At 44.2% G+C, this 19,505-nt stretch overlaps 1 protein-coding gene across 5 annotated transcripts in view; it reads left to right on the forward strand.

Annotated features, from left to right (window-relative positions):
- The window catches only part of GARRE1 (granule associated Rac and RHOG effector 1), a 59,452-nt gene that overhangs the window by 19,844 nt on the left and 20,103 nt on the right, over positions 1-19,505 (forward strand). For all 5 annotated transcript variants that reach the window (XR_009488051.1, XM_059857793.1, XM_059857794.1 and 2 more), the window contains 2 exons: positions 8,670-9,979; positions 17,385-17,591. Coding sequence is in view for 4 of the 5 variants with exons in the window: in XM_059857793.1 (XP_059713776.1) it covers positions 9,491-9,979; positions 17,385-17,591 (696 nt within the window). In the remaining variant the exon portion in view is untranslated. The remainder of the gene's footprint in view (positions 1-8,669; positions 9,980-17,384; positions 17,592-19,505) is intronic.

The raw sequence follows: 19,505 nt of genomic DNA on the forward strand, positions 1-19,505 counted from the left end.
CTGACTCTGCCATTCAGCATCAGGCTGATGTTCAGCAAACCCAGTCAGCTGTAGCACTGAGATCCCCTTCCTCAATGGTAATGATCATACCAGAGCCCATCACTTCTTGTGTGAGGTTTGGTTCTTTTTCCATGTATGAGTTGATAAATTTATCCCTAATTAATCTAGTGTCTTTAGTCCCTTACTCCTGTGTGTGTATATTTATATATAAATATATAAATATATAAAAAATATATAAAAATATATAAATATAAATAAATAAATAAATAAATATATAAAAATGTGTTAGAGCATGCCTGAGTAGTGTAGTATTGACCTGGGTTCTTATTCCTATTTGTCTTTCCAAGTCTTGTTTAAGGTGTGATTTGTTCAGGACAATGCAAGCTTCCTCAGAAGAACCTAACTGTTGAAGGAAGATGTGTTGAAGAATGTCTTCCATATATTTCTCTGTGTGCTTGGTCAAAGAGTGGGAATTATTCCCATTTTTCTGGGTGTGGAAGCTTTTTCTGCAGGGTTTGAGTCCATGGACAAATCCTTTTAAGCTGATGAGAATAAAGCTCTACATGGAGCCTTCTGCCTGGTTTCTTGGTCTGCACTGACTCAGCAGTAACAAAGCTCTTCAAAGTAATTTCCTAAACCTCTTTAACAAATTTGAGTAGAAATTTCTAGCATGGATCTTTAAAATGTCTATTGAAAACATCTCTTCCCAGTTACTGAAAATGAAATATGACATTTTCTTGTGCTGGAAAGCTGCAATGGATGGTGTAACAAGGAGTTCAACTCTTTCCTGACTGTGTAGGAGACACCACTAGCTGGACCTGGAACTAAACATATGCTTAAGTTCATTACTGAAGTGAGCCCAGAGGTTTAAGATGTCTACTGTAACCTGATGAAAATGTAGGATGGTTTAGTGTTGGACTTTTTTTTTTTTTACTGTTTTTTATTGTGTTGTGTTCACCCCCCATGTGAAAGCTGGTTTTCTGCATGAACTTGGAAAATGGTGATTTTTGGAGTTTTCAGTACACAACTGAGAAACAATTAAACTTGGTTTTTTAATGCTGGTTTTTCCAGTGAAGTTTTAAAAAGAAAACACCATCCTAGACTCTGTGTTTAAACTTTTGAGTGCAGTAATCAGGAATGACAGGGTGAAGAAGAATTGTGGGTGGCTTTGGCTTAGAAGGACTTCAAGTGTGGATGTGATGTGCTGCATGGGGGTGCAAAGACAAACTTGGGAATTGTCTCAGGTGGCCATAACTGGACCAGTGTGCACAAGCCTGACCAAGTAATATTCCTGTTCCACAAATTATAATTGAATATTTCTCTAGCTCAACCTTTCCTTCCTGACTTCCGTTCAGCAGGAAATGAATCTGTGGCCTAAAAAGATCATTTACAGGAACATGTTAATTTAATCTCAGGATTTTCTAGAAATTGTCAGCTGACTGTCCCTGGGTTGAAACCCTTCCTGCAGTTTTTGCCTCTGGCTGGAAGGGAAGTTTATTTTCCCAGGGATGGCTGTCCATGTGCACAGGTGTCTCTTCCTGAGCAGGCATGGAGCATCAGGAATCCTGTAGGTGAGCTGTTCTGGGAGGCAGAGCTGGGCCTTTTCTACAGAAATTTGTGCTGCTTATGCTTGTTCACAGTCTGGTCCCACAAAGTTTTTCCTCTCCTAGCACATTTTCCAGCTCTGCTGGGGGAGTGTGGTGGTGAGTGCACCCTTTTGGGAGATGGGAGATGGAGCCTGGAGCCTCCCCTGGCTGACAGTCATGTGTGGAATTTCTCTTGCTGTGTGCAGGGGCTTTGTTAGGCTCTCTCCCAAAAGAATGGGCATTGTTTTCTTTCTGTTTTCAAAGGGGAGCTGGTCCTGCTTTCAGAATAGGTACCATAAGCACCTATTGCCGAGGCAGGGTTGAAGCACTGATCCTGATCTGACACAGGCATCTATTTTTGACATTGGCTGAGGCACACAAGGCTGAAAGAAGCTCTGATTTAACACATTCCTTTCACCAGCTTTTCCTTTTGCTGTCATGTCTTACTGCTGAGACTGGAGTGAGTGCTATTTCAAGTGTTATGTGTTTTACTTCAAACAGAGTGCAGGAAGTCTCCTGATGGACTCTAGGCTCTGCCTTGGAAAAATCCAGTTCACTGGGCTGGCAAGTCTGAATCTGACTGAGGGACACCTACATTGCATGTGTGTCTTTTAGGGAGTGTAGTTACACAGGTTTATAGGGCTTTTGTCTGAAGGAAGTGAGGTGGGGTAGTGCTGAGCAGGCAGGACCCTCAGTGCTTACCTAACTCCCCAAATGTGATGTTCTTCAGCCTTTTCCAGTTCCCTCTATTTCTGAGTGGTTTCCACGACAGAATTGTTGGTTATTTGGATTTTTTGGGCAGGGCACAGACATTTTTTTGTCTTTGCTTGTTGTTTTGGGCACCTAACAGAAATGCACCCTGACAGGATTGTTCAGTACAGATGCAGAAGACAGAAATAAGCACAAATAATTTACTGTCATTGCTTTAAGGAGTGTCATTTTGAAGGGAAGAAAACTCCAAATGAAAGCATAATAAATTAGTTCAGAGACTGTCTATAAATACTAGGTGGATATATCATCAGTGAAATTGGTCTTTTGAGTTAGTAGAACCAGGTTGTTGGTTTAACAGATCTCAGTGCTTTGGTTGGTAATTGCTTCTCTGCTAAGTGAGAGCAGGTTCCAAATAAATGAAAACAATTTGGAAATTTGAGGTGCTCAGTTTGATTCTAGTTGAACTGTGCTGACTGCACAGGCCCTGTGGGGCTCCCTGGGAGCTCTGGTCCCCAGCTGAGGCAGGGAGGACATGGGGACATTGCCAGGGTGGCTGCTGGCACCCCTCTGCCCCCAGGGAGCTGGGAGGGTGGGCTCAGGTGAGCTGGGACACCCTGGGAGAAGGGACACCCTGGGAGTGGGAGAAGGGACACCCTGGGAGTGGGAGAAGGGACACCCTGGGAGTGGGAGTGGGACACCCTGGGAGTGGGAGTGGGACACCCTGGGAGTGGGAGTGGGACACCCTGGGAGTGGGAGTGGGACACCCTGGGAGAAGGATGTGTCTAACAGGAGCTTCATGGATTCACTGAAGATTTGCTTGACTACTTTTTTGTTTTGGTTTGGTTTTTTTCCTCCAACTGTTCTGGGCAAGCAGCCAAAAAGGAATCCCAATGAGCAATTCATGAGCTAACAAGAGCTAAAATGATTTTGGTGTAATGGTGTATTTCTGACTTTCCTCCATCCTCCTCTAATAGGAGATTTTTACAACTTGGGTGACAAAAAAACCCCAGACTAAAAAGCCCATCCAGGAGGTGCCTGGGTCTCCTGGGGGCTGCAGCCCACCCCATTAGGAAGCCTTGGAAGGCAGTGCTGGTTTTCCATCCTGGATCTGTAGCTCCAGCCCAGAAGCAGTTGGGGTTGGGTGAGGAGAGTCCTCTCCCTGCTGCCATTCCTGGGCTGCTGGGGCTCTTGTCCTGTGCCTGCATCCTGCCAGCTGTGGGAGTGAGTCTGCAAAAACCTCAAGCCTTCTTTGCCCTGCTGGTGAAGATAATCAATACTTGTCAACCCCTATAAAAGCATTTGCATGCTTTAAGTATTTATGATGTGTTGGTAAGAAATTCCAGGTGCAGAATAACTTGGTTGCTGTCAGAGGTGGATGCATATTTTCTGCCAGCCAGCATTGCTTGAAGGTGGCTCTTCTTGTTGATTTTTGAAATGTAGTTTCAGCTCTTGTATTATTCTGAAAAGTTTTGTGTTCACAACAGTGTTTGAAAATGAAAACAAATTTTAAAAGCCCACATACATTTCATTTGATGTGTTTGCTCTTCATGGTTGGATTGAATGTATTAGACAGGTGCCATTCCTGTGGCAATTTTAATAATAATAGATGTGGTATATTGATGAGAGTAGTGGAGAAGTTGCAGTCAAAGTCAGAATTTAATTTATCAGGTTGAGACTTGTTGCTGAAATTAGAACTGTTTTTTATATTGAATCCCAGACCAATTCCAGTTTCTAGTAATTTCAAGTTCCAATTTCTAGTATTTTTGAATAGATGCGTTTTGTAGCTGTTCATCCATCTTCAGTCTGGGAGAGTGTAAAATCAATCAACTCCCAGTTAAAAATGTGATGTCTGTCTTAAAATACCTCCCAAGAAGTAGCTGGGGATGCCTGACTGGTTTTTTAACCTGATCATTTATGAGGATCCTGCAAGGTTCACTTGGAGTAGCTTCCACCACGTGTCCCAGTCCCCTTTTGTTGTTGCCTGTGCCCAGTGACCTGTGCAGGAGGAGGAGCAGGAAGGTTCCAGGTGCCCCTCCCCAGCCCTGCTCTTCCCTGGGGATGCAGGCTGCCTGGGGCTCACCTGGGCACAGGTGCTGCCCTCTGCCAGGGCCCACCTGGGCCTCCCTCCCACTTCTCCTGGCTCAGTGATGCCTGTGCTTTCAAACCACACTGCTGCTGTGAAGCTTGCACAGCCAGGGCTCTGTGCTGCCTTCTGGAGCCCTGGCTGCCCCCCTGGCCAGCCAGGTGCTGCTCTGTGCCAGCCAGGTGCTGCTCTGTGCCAGCCAGGTGCTGCTCTGTGCCAGCCAGGTGCTGCTCTGTGCCAGCCAGGTGCTGCTCTGTGCCAGCCAGGTGCTGCTCTGTGCCAGCCAGGTGCTGCTCTGTGCCAGCCAGGGGCTGCTCTGTGCCAGCCAGGGGCTGCTCTGTGCCAGCCAGGTGCTGCTCTGTGCCACCCTGGGCTGCTCTGTGCCACCCTGGGCTGCTCTGTGCCAGCTGTGCTTTCCCCACCAGGCTCTTCTGTGCAGCTGGATGCCCACACACAAAGTGATGTTGCCTGGTCCCTCTTCCAGCCCTGAGCCAGCTGTGCTGGGGACAGAGGGACACTGAGCAGTCCCAGGAAGTGCTTACAGGTTTCCCTTGCCCTCCTGCTCCCAGCTTGCTGTGCAGGTGTTGAGGACCATTTGGAATATCTTTGGTTTAAGGATTCACCTTGGACCTGGGGTGGCCTGGCCAGGTGATGGATGGGATGTGCACGTTAGTGGCAGGAACCTGTGAAGGTGGGATGCCACCTTTTCTGTGCAGTGACTTTTGGATTTGCACCACATTGGTATCTCTAAATGGCAGAGAGACTTCTGTGTGTTTTTGACAGGAGGCCCTTGGCTCTGGCAGCTTCCTGGCCTTTTGGCCTCACCGAGGGTTTGTTTGTTCAGGCTTTTCCTGGGTAAGCAATCTGGCTGCTCTGGCTTGTCTCTTTTGGAGTTAGCTTTTTTTTTGAACATTAATTGGATTTAGTTTGTTTTATATAAATGGTGGGTGCAGTGTTGAGTTCATCCTGAGATTTGGAATCTGTATCTCATCTAATTAAAACCAGCATGAAATAGCATGAAGAGTTACATTCAAAAAGTTGGCTCAGGTGTTTTGGGCTATCTTACTCTTCATTGTTTTATTGCATATTCTCTGGAAGGACAACAGAATCCATAAAGAACATCAACTGAAGGCAGACTTTTGCCAGTTTTTAAAGTTGAGGTCAGAACCTTTTTTGAAGGTTCCTCTGCTCAGTTTCTTGTGTTGATTCAGGGAAAAAGTTGCCTTCTCTTCTAGCAGGGTAATCCAAACAGGACAGATGGGGGACTGGACTCCTCATGCTGGTCCAAAACCAACTGGGGGGTACCAAATTCCACTTGTCTGAAAGTCTTCCCTGTTTATTTGTATCTCTTATGACAGGTGCTTAGGAAAATGCTTAGGAAAAAGCATTTTTTTGGGAAGTACCTAAGCAAAAATATTTGGATGCCACATTAAAAAAAATTAGCAAACAGATTTGCATTTGCACTCATTTTCCTGCAATTTCTGTTTCCTCTATGCAATTGGGGCCATTTTTAGAGGAGCTTGTGCTGCTGATTCTCTGGAAGTTCAAACAGTCCAAACTGTTAGCAGTTCCTTAACTTTGGCATTAACTCCTTGAAGTGGGAATGCAAACAGCAGCTTGGGCTTTTCCAGTAGTGTTTTGCCAAGCAGGGTAGTGTTCAGTGTGCAGCTGGGTTTATATTATATTCTATTACAGTTCTAGTGCAGTCTTTAATAGTACCTGAACAGCACTGTTTTGGTTTTGATTCCATAAAAGAAGGACTAAAATCCCTTTTTGTGTGGTATGGTAACTTTCTTGGTAGTTCTTTCACTTGGTTTCTGTGAATATTTCTGTTTTCCACAAAATGAAGGATAAGCTTAAGGTTATATTTTGGATGATAACATGCAGTTCCTGTATCACTAGAAGGAGACCCTTGGTTACTTTTCCCCCCTAAGGTGGCAAGAGGTGAATTGGCCTGAAGTCCCTGCAGGTCAGTGTGGAGCCCTCACTTTCAGTGCACACACCAAAAGCAGTGGGGAAGGGAAGGGAGAGCGTGGGAACCTTCTGTGCTTCACTTTGCAGGAAAAGATGCAAAAGGAGGAATGTTTATTTTGTATGTAGCATGTCAGAGAGCTCATTATAGAGTTTCAGACATACTATTCAGACACATGTCTGGTGTTGGGGCGTGCAGCTTTCCTCTCTCTGAATAAATATCAGCTGAAGATACAAGCTGTCCTCTTTCAGCTTCTGTGTAGGTTTTGTTACAAGGGAATTTTGAAGCTGAAGAATTGAGTAAGTACCTGCAAGTTTGACTACAAAATTGTCTAGAAGTAAAACACAATGATCTGTCATTTTTGCTTATAGCTGTAGAAAATATGAAGCCACCATTATTTTCCTATTCACTGCATTTATGTTCTCTTAGGATGCAGCAGGTTTATGTAATGGCTGAATATCTGAGCATTCCAGATGAGTTCAGTGTGTTTGATCCTGATGGCTCTGTGTGTAATCACAAGCACTGAGCTGAGGTGCATCTCTGATCATCTCTTCTAAATCAGTACCCTAGAGCTTGAAAACCCTTCCTTCTTCGTTTTTTCTTTCATAATCATTTCTTAAGTTCCTCTGCAATGAGAAATTTCATGTCTACATAGGAAAAACAATCACTAATTTACTTACATGTTGCATTTAAACTAACCAACTCTCTTATTCCATCTACATCTATGTGCAATCAATTTAATCATGCTCTCCACTGTAAGACAGCATAACTTGCAAAACAAGGAGAAAATTGCTTTCAGCTGTGCATGTGACATCAAGACTTCCTAGAAAATTAGGATTTTAATGAGTGTCTTGCATTTTGGCACATTTAGTGAGAATAGTGGGAGAAGTAGTTAGGGAGGTAAGTAGTCAGCCTGGAGTACTTCAAGGTTGCTGAAATGCATATGGGAATTTCTTTGAGTTTTATGTTTTAAAAAGTGCCAATATGAAGGAAAATTTGCTCTAGATCTCTGAAGCAGAACCATCTGCAGCACTGATTTCCTGAAAAACTTGTGTCCTGTTTTAGTGAGGGTGAGACTACCCTCACTCTGGATGTTTAGTCCTGCTGTGTCTTGCCTTCTTCTTTATCTGTGGGATGCTTGTATCCTACATATGTGCAAAAATGGGAATGAATGAATGAATATTGTGTATGTTCAGACAGATGGAAATAAGAAATTTTCACTGAAAATAAAATCTTTCTTCCCCAACCATTCTGACAATATTACTACAGATTTCATTGCTCAAATATAATAGCTGAAGGAACATTTGGTTGTTAAATGAAAGGGTTCCTGGGTTATTCTTCCAAGTGCCTTTGACATTGCAATTGCTGCAGTAAGGAAATGGATGTCCTTGTTTGATGGAATCAAGTGGGGTGTGTGTAGGAGAGGGAGAGAGTGACCTGAAGTGTGGCTGGAGCTAGGAGTGGGCAGAGTGATGGGAGGAGTTGTATCCTTCTGATGTTTCCTGACACTGTGTGAGTGTCTGGTGTTGAACACCTCGTGCTCCATCTCGTCCCTGTCCCACTGCTCAGGCTCTGTTCACCTTCCTGCAGACGCCCTCATGGAGCCCTTGGCTCTCCAGCTGCACCAGGCTTTGCCAGGAGGAGCAGGGCAGTACAAAATGTATTTCCTCCCTACTTTGATGTGTGCTGAGTGTTATTTAGAGCAGTCAGATTTTGGGCAGTTGTTCCTCGTGTACCACCTTGTGTATGAGAGATGGATGCTGCCTGCCCATCACATGGAATGGGACATGAATGTTGCATTTCTCAGCTGATCTCAGGTAGGATTAGGCAGATTTGTCTGTTGTTGTACTAAATAAAAGACTAGGGACCTGTATCTGTTGACTTAGTAAACTATTAAAATAAATGGGAAGTTCTGCAATAAATTATGGTGCATGGAAAAAAGTTTTAATTGATTTAATTTTTAAATTATTTTTAAAGGATAAGATTAGAAAATGTGATTAACTCCCCTTGAGCCCTGCAGTAATAACCTTTCAGTGTTCTTAACTGTGCAAGACTTGCACTGGGGATTAAGTAGACTCTTAAGTTTGACAGCCTACAACAAAAGAATTAACAAGAAAATATCCCAGTGTTGAGTTTAGCAACAGGATGACCCTGGCTTCTCACAGCCTTTCAAACTCAGTGCAGCTCTCTCCCTTTGGATCTTGGGTGTTGCTGACAGTGTGTGCCCAGAAATGTGAACTGGGACACTGCAGGAGTTAACTTTTCAAATCTTCTCATTGTTCTCTGATGTATAACTTTTTTTTTTTTCCCTTCACAGGAAATGACCTAGAGGCCTTACAAATACATTTGTGCATTTTTGTTCTGAGTCTGCAATTGAGGGCAAACGCAGTCTGGAAGCACCACTTCTGAAAGTTACAACGGAAACAACTACCTCAACAAACAGGGAAAGGGGAAGAAGGCTTGCAATAAGAAACACTCTAGTTTTTAATAGCTTATACTTGCAAAGTCTTCTGTGAAAAGTCCAGATTTTTTTCCCCCCCTCCAATATTAAGAAGAGACACTACAAGTGAACTGAGTTGGCAGACTGGATCTGTCAAGACATTTGAAGATATTTGATCTGCTGACATAAGGATTTGCTTTTTCAAGGAAAGAGCCTCTGCACTGCTTTTATAATCGCTGTTGATCGGTGGTTTTCTCCACTTTTCCTGATACTACTACCGGGAGAATCGTGTTAAGGTTTTGCTTCTAAAGCTGTTACTTGCATTGACAAAATTAACTTTTGTAGATGCAACGGCAAGGGACGACGTTGCGCTGGTGAAGACCTTGGAGGAGATCCCTTCTCTGCTCCAGTTGGCTTTTCTGCCTGCAGAGGGGACAGAGCATTACTGAGATACTTGGGCTTGCTTTTTGAGTACAGTTTATAACTGCAGCAGGGCTGCACCCAACGTTGAAAGCACGGAGTCAGCAGATCGGCTGCCGTTCCCACTGCTGATACAGATTATAGAGAGCTTGCCTTTCTGAAATGCCTTTTGTGAAGCCTACGTACGCAGTCCTGCGCCGTTACTGTACATAGATACCCGGGGAAGGACTTTGACAAGTGATTGTTAATTGGAGAACTCTCTGGACGAGCACTCACTTATGTATTGCTGCAGTGCACAAGAAAGCAAAATGGACTACAAGCGGCGCTTTTTGCTTGGCGGGTCCAAGCAGAAGGTGCAGCAACACCAGCAGTACCAAATGCCCGAGCTGGGCAGGACCCTGAGCGCGCCGCTGGCGTCCCCCAGCACCCCCCTGGTGTCCCCGGCTGCTGCGGGCGGCTGCTCCCACCCCGCCTCCCACACCACTCCCATCGCCGACATCCAGCAGGGAATCTCCAAGTACCTGGATGCGCTCAACGTCTTCTGCCGAACGAGCACTTTCCTCACGGACCTTTTCAGCAGCGTGTTCAGGAACTCGCACTACTCCAAGGCAGCTATGCAACTGAAAGACGTGCAGGAACATGTCATGGAAGCGGCCAGTCGACTCACAGCAGCAATAAAACCAGAAATAGCAAAAATGCTGATGGAGCTGAGCGCGGGAGCTGCGAACTTCAAGGATCAAAAAGAGTTCAGCCTACAAGACATTGAGGTGGGTTACCCTGGAGGATACTGTTCTGCACGTGAATTTGTGAATCGTGCCTTCTTAACTGGATTTCTCTTCCAAATCCCTTCTACACCAAAAGTTTTCTCCACCTTGCTGTGTGTTTGTGGGTAATGCTGGTGGAAAAAGAAACTCTTCATTTCTTACATACTAAGAAAGTACTAAGTCATTTGTGAGATCTGACCTCCATCTATGTTCAGTTAGGTATTTAGTAGGTATTTCTGTAGAAGAAGCAACTAGGCAAAAGTTTTAAACCATTTTCTAGTTTATGTTAGCTAACGTTTCTAAAACTGTTATGCCATCAGATTCTGAATCAGCCTACACTTCCCTCAGGAGAAACCTGAGCGCATGGGAGCAGCCTGTTGTCATCAGTGTTTCAGTAAAACTACATATTCGTTGACTAAAGAGTGATTTTATTACTCTTTAGAACCTTTTTGTCTTTTTGAGCTGTTGTGAGAGGAAAATAACACACTGTGTGAGAGACGAGTGCTGTAAAAATCTGTCATGACTTTGCTACCATGTTTACATGCTGGCAGTGAGCAGTACCCAAGAGTCAGGATTCAGAGAGGATCCCCAGCTTCCTGCTGTGCCTGCCTGGGAAGGCCTGGGTATTTCTCCTCCAGTACATGTGTTACCTAGCAGGCAGAGCCAAGGGATAGTCACAGATAAATCCCTGCAGTTTTAAGTAGCTCCTTGTGTTTTGACATATTTCTTCACTTTGCAGCAATCTGCAGAGTTATTCCTTCAGAACTGTATCCTGAATGGAAAACCTACTTCAGGTTCTCTTGGTTTTGATTCAGGTTTCAGGTAGCTTTGTAAGTGAATGTTTGTGCCTGTCAGGCATTATCTGCCTTCTCTAACTGCACCACTTCCAGATGGAGTCCTTAGGGAAGGTGCAATTTGTCAGTCACTGCTCTCCCTGCAGTTGTGTACTACAGTTCTCAGTGTTGTATACTTGATAGAGAATGAATATTTGTATATCTGCTATAAATGTCTTCTGTAGGCTGGTATTTTTAAAGACAGTTCAATAAATAACATCACTCTTTAACGCTATAGCAATGTATATAAGAAAGAGTGAGTTTATGTAATTAATGGATCTTTATAATTGATGTGCTGAAAGGCTTTCTGAATTAAAAAAAAGCAAAAACATATGAAGCAGTAGATGTCTTCTAGGGGTTTTTTGTGGGCTTGGAAACGCTGTCCTTCCAGGTGTTGGAGCTGCTTTTGTCCCATGGGCAGGCAGAGGTGCTGCTGGCTCTGCCCTGTGCTGTGCAGGGAGGGTTTGCTCAGCAGGAGCTGAGGACAGAGCAGTGTTTGTGTCAGGTGGGTGCATGTCCTGCCAGCCTAAAGGCAGAGAAACTTGCTTTGGTCCCAGCTTTGCCTGGCCAGGCCTAGCCCTGTTCTGGGCTCTGTGTGCACCTGCAGTGCCCCCTCCCCTGCCCAGCAGCTCCCTGGTGGGACCAAGGGTGTGGGGAGTGGCAGCAGAGCAGCTGCTCCTGGGCCTTCCTGCTGCACCTCTTGGGCTGCCCAGCACTTCTCATCAGACTTTTCTCTTATCTTTTATTAACCAAAACTGCATCTTGCACGTGGCTTTGAAAAAAGCCAATATGTGATTTATGGGCACTCCTGTATGATGAGAGAAGTGTTGTGCTTGCTTTGGCTTAAGCAGCAGCAGGATGGAGGGGTTTGACAGTGACTCCCGTGGCTGTTCTGTGGGTAATCAGGGCTGTGGATGAGTGAATCTGCAGGCCCAGGGGTTGGGTGGTTGTGCCCAGGGAGCAGCAGCTGCTCACTGTTGAAATGGACCCTGGCAGAGGCCAGTGCAGGAACATGTTTGTTTGTAGGTGACTTGAAAGCACAGGATACAAGTATGCTGGGAGACCTGCTGAACTAAAAATAATCTTGGCCAAATGAGTTTTGCAGTTGGGTCGGAATTCAGAGGGGAAAGAGGAATGTTGCAATATTTAAATGGACTATTTCAGCCTCAGGAGTGGAGCCCACTAGGCAGCAGTTCTGGAGAGCAGTCCTAGGGCTCGTGGGAGTCATGTGTTGGGGAAGAGCCAGTGTTGTGCAGCTGGAAATAATAAATCACTGCTGCTGTTGTGCAAAGAGACATTTACCATGTATTTAACACACCCCTAACCTGCAAGAGCCATGAACTGAGCCCTGAACTCTTCACTGGTTATTAAGGCCTTAAACAGCAGTGCAGGTGCACTTGGAGAAACAGGGAGCCAAAGGAGTGGAGCAGGAGTAGTCAGATATCCAGGAAATAGGACCTAGGGCACAGATTGCAAAGATGGACTCTGCAGAAGAGGAGGCTGAGAAGGAAAATCAAAATTGCTCAGGTATGTGAGAAGCTGCCAGAACATGTCAGTGTCTGTTCTTCATGTCCATGTAAGGTGGAGCAAGGAACTTAAATTTCAGAGGGAAAGATTCACATTAGATGCTGTGGAAATCCTTTGTAATGTCAGTGGAGCACTGATGTGGATTGCTACAAAGGGTAGGGAGCAGAGCTGACAGAACAGGTTAAACCTGCCTCTGGCAAAACTGACCTAGGTGAAATTTCTCCTTGCCAGGGACAGAAGGGTGACCTGGTGAGATCTTCTCCCACTGTGCTTTTCTGGGATTTGAAAACTCGGCTGTTGATGCTGAAATTCCAATTCTAAAAGTGGTTTGCTTTTTTTCCCCTGGTGGATAGAGAAGTTAACATTTCATAAAACTGCCAGCAGGATTAAAAAAACTCACAATGTAAGCAGAAAAACATAAAGGGCTTGCCTGACTTCATCAGAGTTTACTGAGCAGGGAAGTGATGGGGAAGAGTGGGAGGCAGTGGAGTTGTTCCCTGGAGAATACCAGGAGGGGAGTACAGGTGTGTCTGAGGTTGCTTTGTCAGCTTCTCTGGTGGGTGCCTGAGAGAGCTCACAGCTCTGAGAGAGCTGGCAGGGGGTGAAGCCCCCGAGGGCAGCTCCTCAGCAGGAGCCAAGGAAAGGCTCTGCAGGGGCTCTTGTTTGAGGGATGCAGGCTGGTGTCACGGAAACAGGGGGAGGTGAGGGGTGGTGCAGGCTGCAGTGGGGCAGAACCCCAAATTCATGAGAAGGACCTGAGAATGAGGCTGTGTGTGTGTGAGCCCAGCTAAGAAAATGCAGTTTTCCTAAGCCTGCCTTCACACAGGCTGCAGTTTTTGGGTGGAATGAGAAGTCCAAGCAGAGCAGGTTTGGCTGTAGGAATGGAGCAGAGAGCTGTGGCTTTTCTCAGGTGCCACAAGTCTTTATCTCCTGTTGTGGGCTCTGTCCCCAGGGAGGGCAATATCAGGAGAACTTAAGTTTTGGTGAACAAAACTGACTTGAATTTGGACTGAACACTGCTGTGCACCCTGGACTATAGCACCACAGGATGAGGTTGTTAATTTATTTATTGTTGCTTAGAACAAAGCTTGCTAGTTCAGAACTGTCTGCCAGGCTGTGTGAGAAGGTGACTTCTCTTGATCAAAGTGTGGTGGCAGATGGAGTTTCCCAAGGTTTCTTAATTTCAGAAATGCAAATGCTAATTTTTGTTTTCTTCTTTTTCTCTTCCCCTTTCAAACACCTTTGAATTCTCAGGTATTCTGTGCCTGTATGGGTGAGGAACAGCTTGGAAATCAGGGTAAATGAGAGGGTGTTTTCCATATCTGTTTGTCAGCTGGGGGAATGCACTAACTCTACTTCTGTTAATAAAAACATTAAAGCAAATCCATAGGGAGGAGGAAAACTGGTAAAAGTAAATCTATTTCTCCATCTCTTGTGAAGTTTTGCAGAAGCCTCAGTACTGCAAAATATAAAGAATTACTTTCAGTTACCCAGGGCTTGTGTATTGTCTTAGAAGTGGTAATAATGAGAGGAATGTCCATGTTGCCTTCCTGTACAAAAGGCAAGCATGGATGGGCACCAGGTGTATTCTTGGGCTCTGCTTTGTATTAAATGCAGATAATTTTTGCCTTTTATGTGTAAAAAATAGCCTAAGATTTTTTGAACAAGAATCTTGTGAAACAAAAATATCTGAGTAAATATTAAATGTAAGCTTTCCTTAGCAAACACTGTAAAGCCAATTTGAACCATGTTTTAAAATTATTCTTTCCTGGGATTTTCAGGGATTGGCTCCAGACTCTTCGGTGTTGAGGAACTGTTGGTAGCAAAAAAATATTTTGTCTTACATTTTAATTGCTGCTTTTAATTTTTAAAATGCTTCACACTTAATTGTTTTCTGCTGTGGTGACCACTTCAGTAGCTGTCAAGATCAGATTACCATGAGTGGCTTTTAGGGTCACTGCTGGAAGAAATGAGTCTGTTGGGTTTCCCAAGTCTTGCAGCTTCTGCTGGAATCTAGTTCAGCCTGCAGGTGATTCCAGCCCATGGGCAGGACTGAGCCTTCCCTTGGAGGTGTTCTGTTCATGAGATCACTCTTTGGATCTGCTGAATCATATTCTGTAAAAATGAATAATATTCTGTAGTAGTAAGTAATAATCTGCCCACATCTGGTAATGCACAGGAAGGTTCTTGGCTCATAATGGGGCACACCAGTTCAATGGCAGCCAGGCTGTGCCACCAAGGACACTTAGAGGAAACCCTGAATAATTCTGTTGTGGTTTTTGGCTTTTTGAGAATTCTTGTTTAAGGAAATAGCCCCAAAAAAGGGAAAAAAAGAAAAAAGTTTTCCTGCATAAAATGGCACTTGGAGAGCTGCAAGCCAGTGTTTGTATCAGGTGTGGGGGACTGACACCTGCTCTTTGCTGCTTCCTTACTGGTAGTGTTCTCTTCTAAGGAATCTGTTGTATGGGATTTTCTTGCCAGGCAATTTGTATGGCATCCCTGTTTGCAAGAAAACTGGCAGTTCTGTGTCCCCTTTGTCCAGTGCAACATTCCAAAGTTGACTGTGTGCCCCCATTAGGAGGATAAAGTGGGGCAGAGCAGCCTAACACCTCATCTCACCTGCTGCTCCATTGGTAGGGAACCAAAACTCCCATTGCTTCCAAGGGCCTGAGCAGGAGCAGAGAGATTCCTTCAGGTGAGGCTCTGCTGAGACAAAAGCTGACAGAAGCTGTCCTGCCTGGCACAGGTCAGGGAAGTCAAGGTGCTGGAGCTGTGCTCTGGGGGACAAAAAGTTTGGAAGCTGAAGACCTCATGATGCAATAGAAATGGATCTGAGAGATGAAGGAAACATCCCCCCTCCCAAGGATCTCAGTGGCTGGCACCTGAGATGATTCCAGTTCTGCTTGGGTTCCTGCACAGTTTGGAGGGTGTGAGTGTTCTGCTCTGAAGGAGGACACTCTCACACTCTTGCATGGCAGAGTAGGGCAGGTAAACTTCAAGAAGACCTGGTGGTGTCTGAACAGTGGGAAGCTGCATCCGTGTGCAGAGGCTGCTCAGGGCTGTGCAGAGGTTCCCTGGCTGCTCTCACAGGGGTCAGTGCCCAGCCCTGGTGGGGCTGGGAAGGCAGGGACCTTCCCCATGGATAAGGCAAAGTTGGGGCTCTTTGGTGGAAAATCTGACCAAGTGAGCTCTTTAAAGCCTTAAAATGAATTTGGCATCTGCCATCCATCCAAAGGGAATGTTTAACAGTGCAAAACTCCTCCACCACTTGGATAGTGAAGCAGTTTAAATGATCCTTACCCATTTTGGAGGAAGGCTGAAATGGATTTTTTTCAAACAAAATGAAAGTTCAGTAAAGCAGATGTTACCAGTTATCCTCACTGTTTAACATTGTAAGTTATAAGTAGGAATGTTGTGTGCTGCCACTTAAAACCTAAATAATTTGTTTATTTTGAGCATTATTCCCAGGCTGGGGAAGCTTCAACCTTTGTACCTTAAATATTCTTTGAAATTTAATCAGCTTGAAATTCCTAATGAGTGCTAGTTTCATCTTCCCCTGAGAACTGCATTCTTCCTACACAGAAATAATTCAGATCACCAGTTGCCTCTTCCTGCACTTTTCTTATAAATCTTTCTAATCTCATACCCAGGAAAGTTGGAATTTTCTTCATTTTATCATTTGATGACTGTTGTTTTTAATAAGGCAAGCTCCACTTTCAGAGGTCAGTCAAAGTACCAAAAATGTTTAATTTTATGCCTTGTACAAAGAAGGGAAGTGATTGAACCAGAATGGAATGTCAGGAGGAGTCTGGATGCAGTGGAAAGAAGCATTGCCACCACTGGTTCTTCTGAAGTAGTAAATGCATCTGACTGCTGGTGTGACTGGAGAGCCCTGCCAGGAAGATACATTGTGTCTGAATAGTTTTATTGCAGAAGAATGTAGCTGAAAATAAGGCAGATGATTTAATGGCTCCAAGGCACGATGGCTTTGTACATTATCTGTGTATTTTATGAATTATTCCTAAAATGGAATTCAAGTGGAGTCTTTTTTAATAAATCAAAGTCAAATACACATTTGAAAGGCTTTGTGTGCTAAACTCCATAAAAGAAACACTTTGAATAGCTTTTAAATACTTTTTACAGTGATGTGGAGAATCCTCTTTTCCCTGCAGCTCCCTGGTTCTACACTTGTCAGCTTTTCCCTGCCTGGGGCAGAGGGAGCAGCTCCTGCTGGAGCCCTGGCTCTGCAGGGGGTCCCTGGGGGTCCCTGGGGGTCCCTGGGTGCTGGCACTGCTGTTCTTGCCCCAAGTCCTCTGGCACAGCAGCTCTGCTGTGCTGGTGGTGCCCGAGGTGGCCGAGTGTCCCTGGGCACAGTGGATGGGGGTGGCACCTCCTGCCTCAGCCCCGGGAGCCCCTGCTCCCTGCCCTGCCCTCCTGGGAGCATGGCAGGAGCCAGGGCAGTGCCCAAAGGCAGCTCTGTGCCACTGTGCCCCTTGGGCATTTCAGCTTTGGGCACTGTGTGTGGGGTCATGGGGCCAGAGGCTGCTGATGGCACTGCCTGCCAGTACTGCTCTGCCTGGGGGGAACTGCTGGCCAGCTCCTGCATTCTATGGTGATGTTTTAAAATGATTCTTGTTTTGTTGTTGCTGTTTTGGGTTTTTTTTTCAGAAATTCAGCCAGGGCTTTGTGCAGGTGGGTTTTGGTGTTGACTTGGTCCTTGTGATAATATGCTATTCCCATTTTTGTGCTTGATTTTGCCAAGGAACTGAGCAAGCTTTTCATTCCTCAAGTAGTCAGAACTTGAGTATAGAATTAAAAATTACTCAGAATTATTCTGGTGTCCCCTTCATTCATAGAAACTAATGCTCACTTAATTATTAAGTAAATGGTTAAATATCATACCTTTCTTCTGATCTGAAGCATTATTTTAATTTAAAAAATCAGGGTTTAACATAGTTCTTTTCCCCAAACACCAAACAAAAAGGAAGAAGGGAAACTTCCATGAGCTCTTATTTTGTGCTTGAAGCTGGTTTGTTTGTCTCCCACAGGTGCTTGGGCGATGTTTCTTGACAGTGATGCAGGTCCACTTCCAGTTCCTGTCCCAAGCTTTGCAGAAAGTCCAGCCAGTGGCCCACTCCTGCTTTGCTGAAGCTGTAGCTCAGGAGAGGAAGAACATTAGTGGGACTGGAGCCTCAAATATAAACCCCACAAATGAGCTGGAAGATGCAATAAGATCATGGAGAGGAGCAGCAGAGGTATGGAGGGCTTGCTGTAAGCACAGCAGATTTAGTGAAACCTAAAGTCAGCCTGGCTGTCCTAACAAAGGAAAAAATACCTGATTGTAAAGACATGCTGCATTTGGAGGGGGGAACGTGGCTCACTTGGTTTCAGACAATAAAACTCATTTTACTCATGTGATGACTGCACTGTCTTTGCCCTGTGTAAAGTTTTCTTTGTTGTACATAAGGAGCACACACACAGTGCAAACAGATTTTTGTTATCAAATAGGGCAGACTGAGAGAATTAAAAATAAAACCCTCAAGTCTTTGTGAAAACAGAGCGAAATCTTGATGAAAAATAATCTAGATAAGGGCTATTTCTCTCAAATTTTGAGCACAAATTCTATTCTATACTTGAAAATCTTTGTGGTAATTTTTAACATTTTTGTCTTCAGTGCTGTTAAGCTTGATCCATCCATTGTTGGAATGTGACCCATGTTACTGAAATGTGCCACTCTCTGGACCTGTGCTTTCACAAACACCTCTCCTCTGCAGAATCCTTACTTTGCCAGCCAAAACCAGTGCTTTATGAAGACATTCAGTTTTATGAGGTTTTCTGCTTTCCCTGGCACCACTGAAGCCTGGAGGCTGACAGCTCAGAATGGACTCACACCCAGAGTGTGTTTTCTCCCTAAATCCACGTGGCTGGAGCATGTGCTGGTGCAGTCTCATTTGGCCCTCATGGCTTGTTACTCATCCTGAGCAGAAATCTTGTCAAGGTCTCCATTTCTCACTAACATCTGCAAGGAAAGCAAATGAATTACATGGATGCAGAGGGATTATTTGTATTTTTACTGCAGCATAAATTTATTTCACTGCATAAAACAGGGATTTGGGAGTGCTTTAGGTGTATTACAGATAATTGTAACAGTTGTAATCCTGGTATAGCTGTACTTCTTTGGCATAAAAGTAGTTAATTTTATGTGTAATTACTTAGCTTCTTAAAACTACTTCAGTTTCTAGAAATTGCTATCAAATTTATTAAACTGTGGTTAAAATTAAACTTGGCTTCACAGAATCAAGGGCCTTAACTTTATTTTTTACCTTTTGAGCAACCCACTTCACCTATTTCTGTTTTTCAGAAATACAAAGCCTGTATTTCAAATAGTTTTGTGCAAGTATTGTACTAATAAAATTCTGTTTTAAACATACATGGGGAGGAGAGAGATAAAATAGAGATTCTCCATAGTTCCAAAGTAACAATAGAAGAAACTTCTCAAGTTTTGATTGACTGAAATGACTGATTTGGAGTATTTGTGTAGGGTATCAGGATAGCATAAGAAAAATATGTGGTTTCTAAATAAATAAAATCTCTCTCTCATAATTAGACTAATATAAATAATTTTGATAGAAGGGGATTTGAAATACTCAAATCTTTGCCATTTTTTTCCTTTGGAGTGGAAGGCAATGCACTGTTTTCCTATAAAATCAGCCTCTCTGGCAGGAGAACACTGCTGCTTCAGGGAGACGTTTAAGGTGGAACTTTGTCAGTAGCTCAAAACTGGTTTTACTCCTGAAGGTTTACTTTGGGAAATGCAATTATTCTGTCTGTCAGGTGAGCCCCTGTTTGTCCATTGGTGTAGTACCAGAAGCCCCCAGTTTGGACATCCTGCTTTAGAGTAAGACTCCTTCCTAGACTGGAACATAACCCAGATCTGTTTGCTTTACCCTGCTCAATGGTGTAGGATTTTACAGCTAAAAGCAGACATTTGGCTTATTTCTTGTTTTTCACAATGATACTACACAAAGCTATTTTCTTGCTGTGCTAAGCTGATTTTAGCATTGTGTGGCACTTCTCAAATTGCACCCCAGTAATCACCCACAACTTTATGAATTGTATCATCCTGTGAGCACAGGAGTGTTTGTACACATGATTTAACATATTTTCTG

The sequence above is a fragment of the Haemorhous mexicanus genome, chromosome 12, assembly GCF_027477595.1.
Source record: "Haemorhous mexicanus isolate bHaeMex1 chromosome 12, bHaeMex1.pri, whole genome shotgun sequence".
Lineage (NCBI taxonomy): Eukaryota > Metazoa > Chordata > Aves > Passeriformes > Fringillidae > Haemorhous > Haemorhous mexicanus.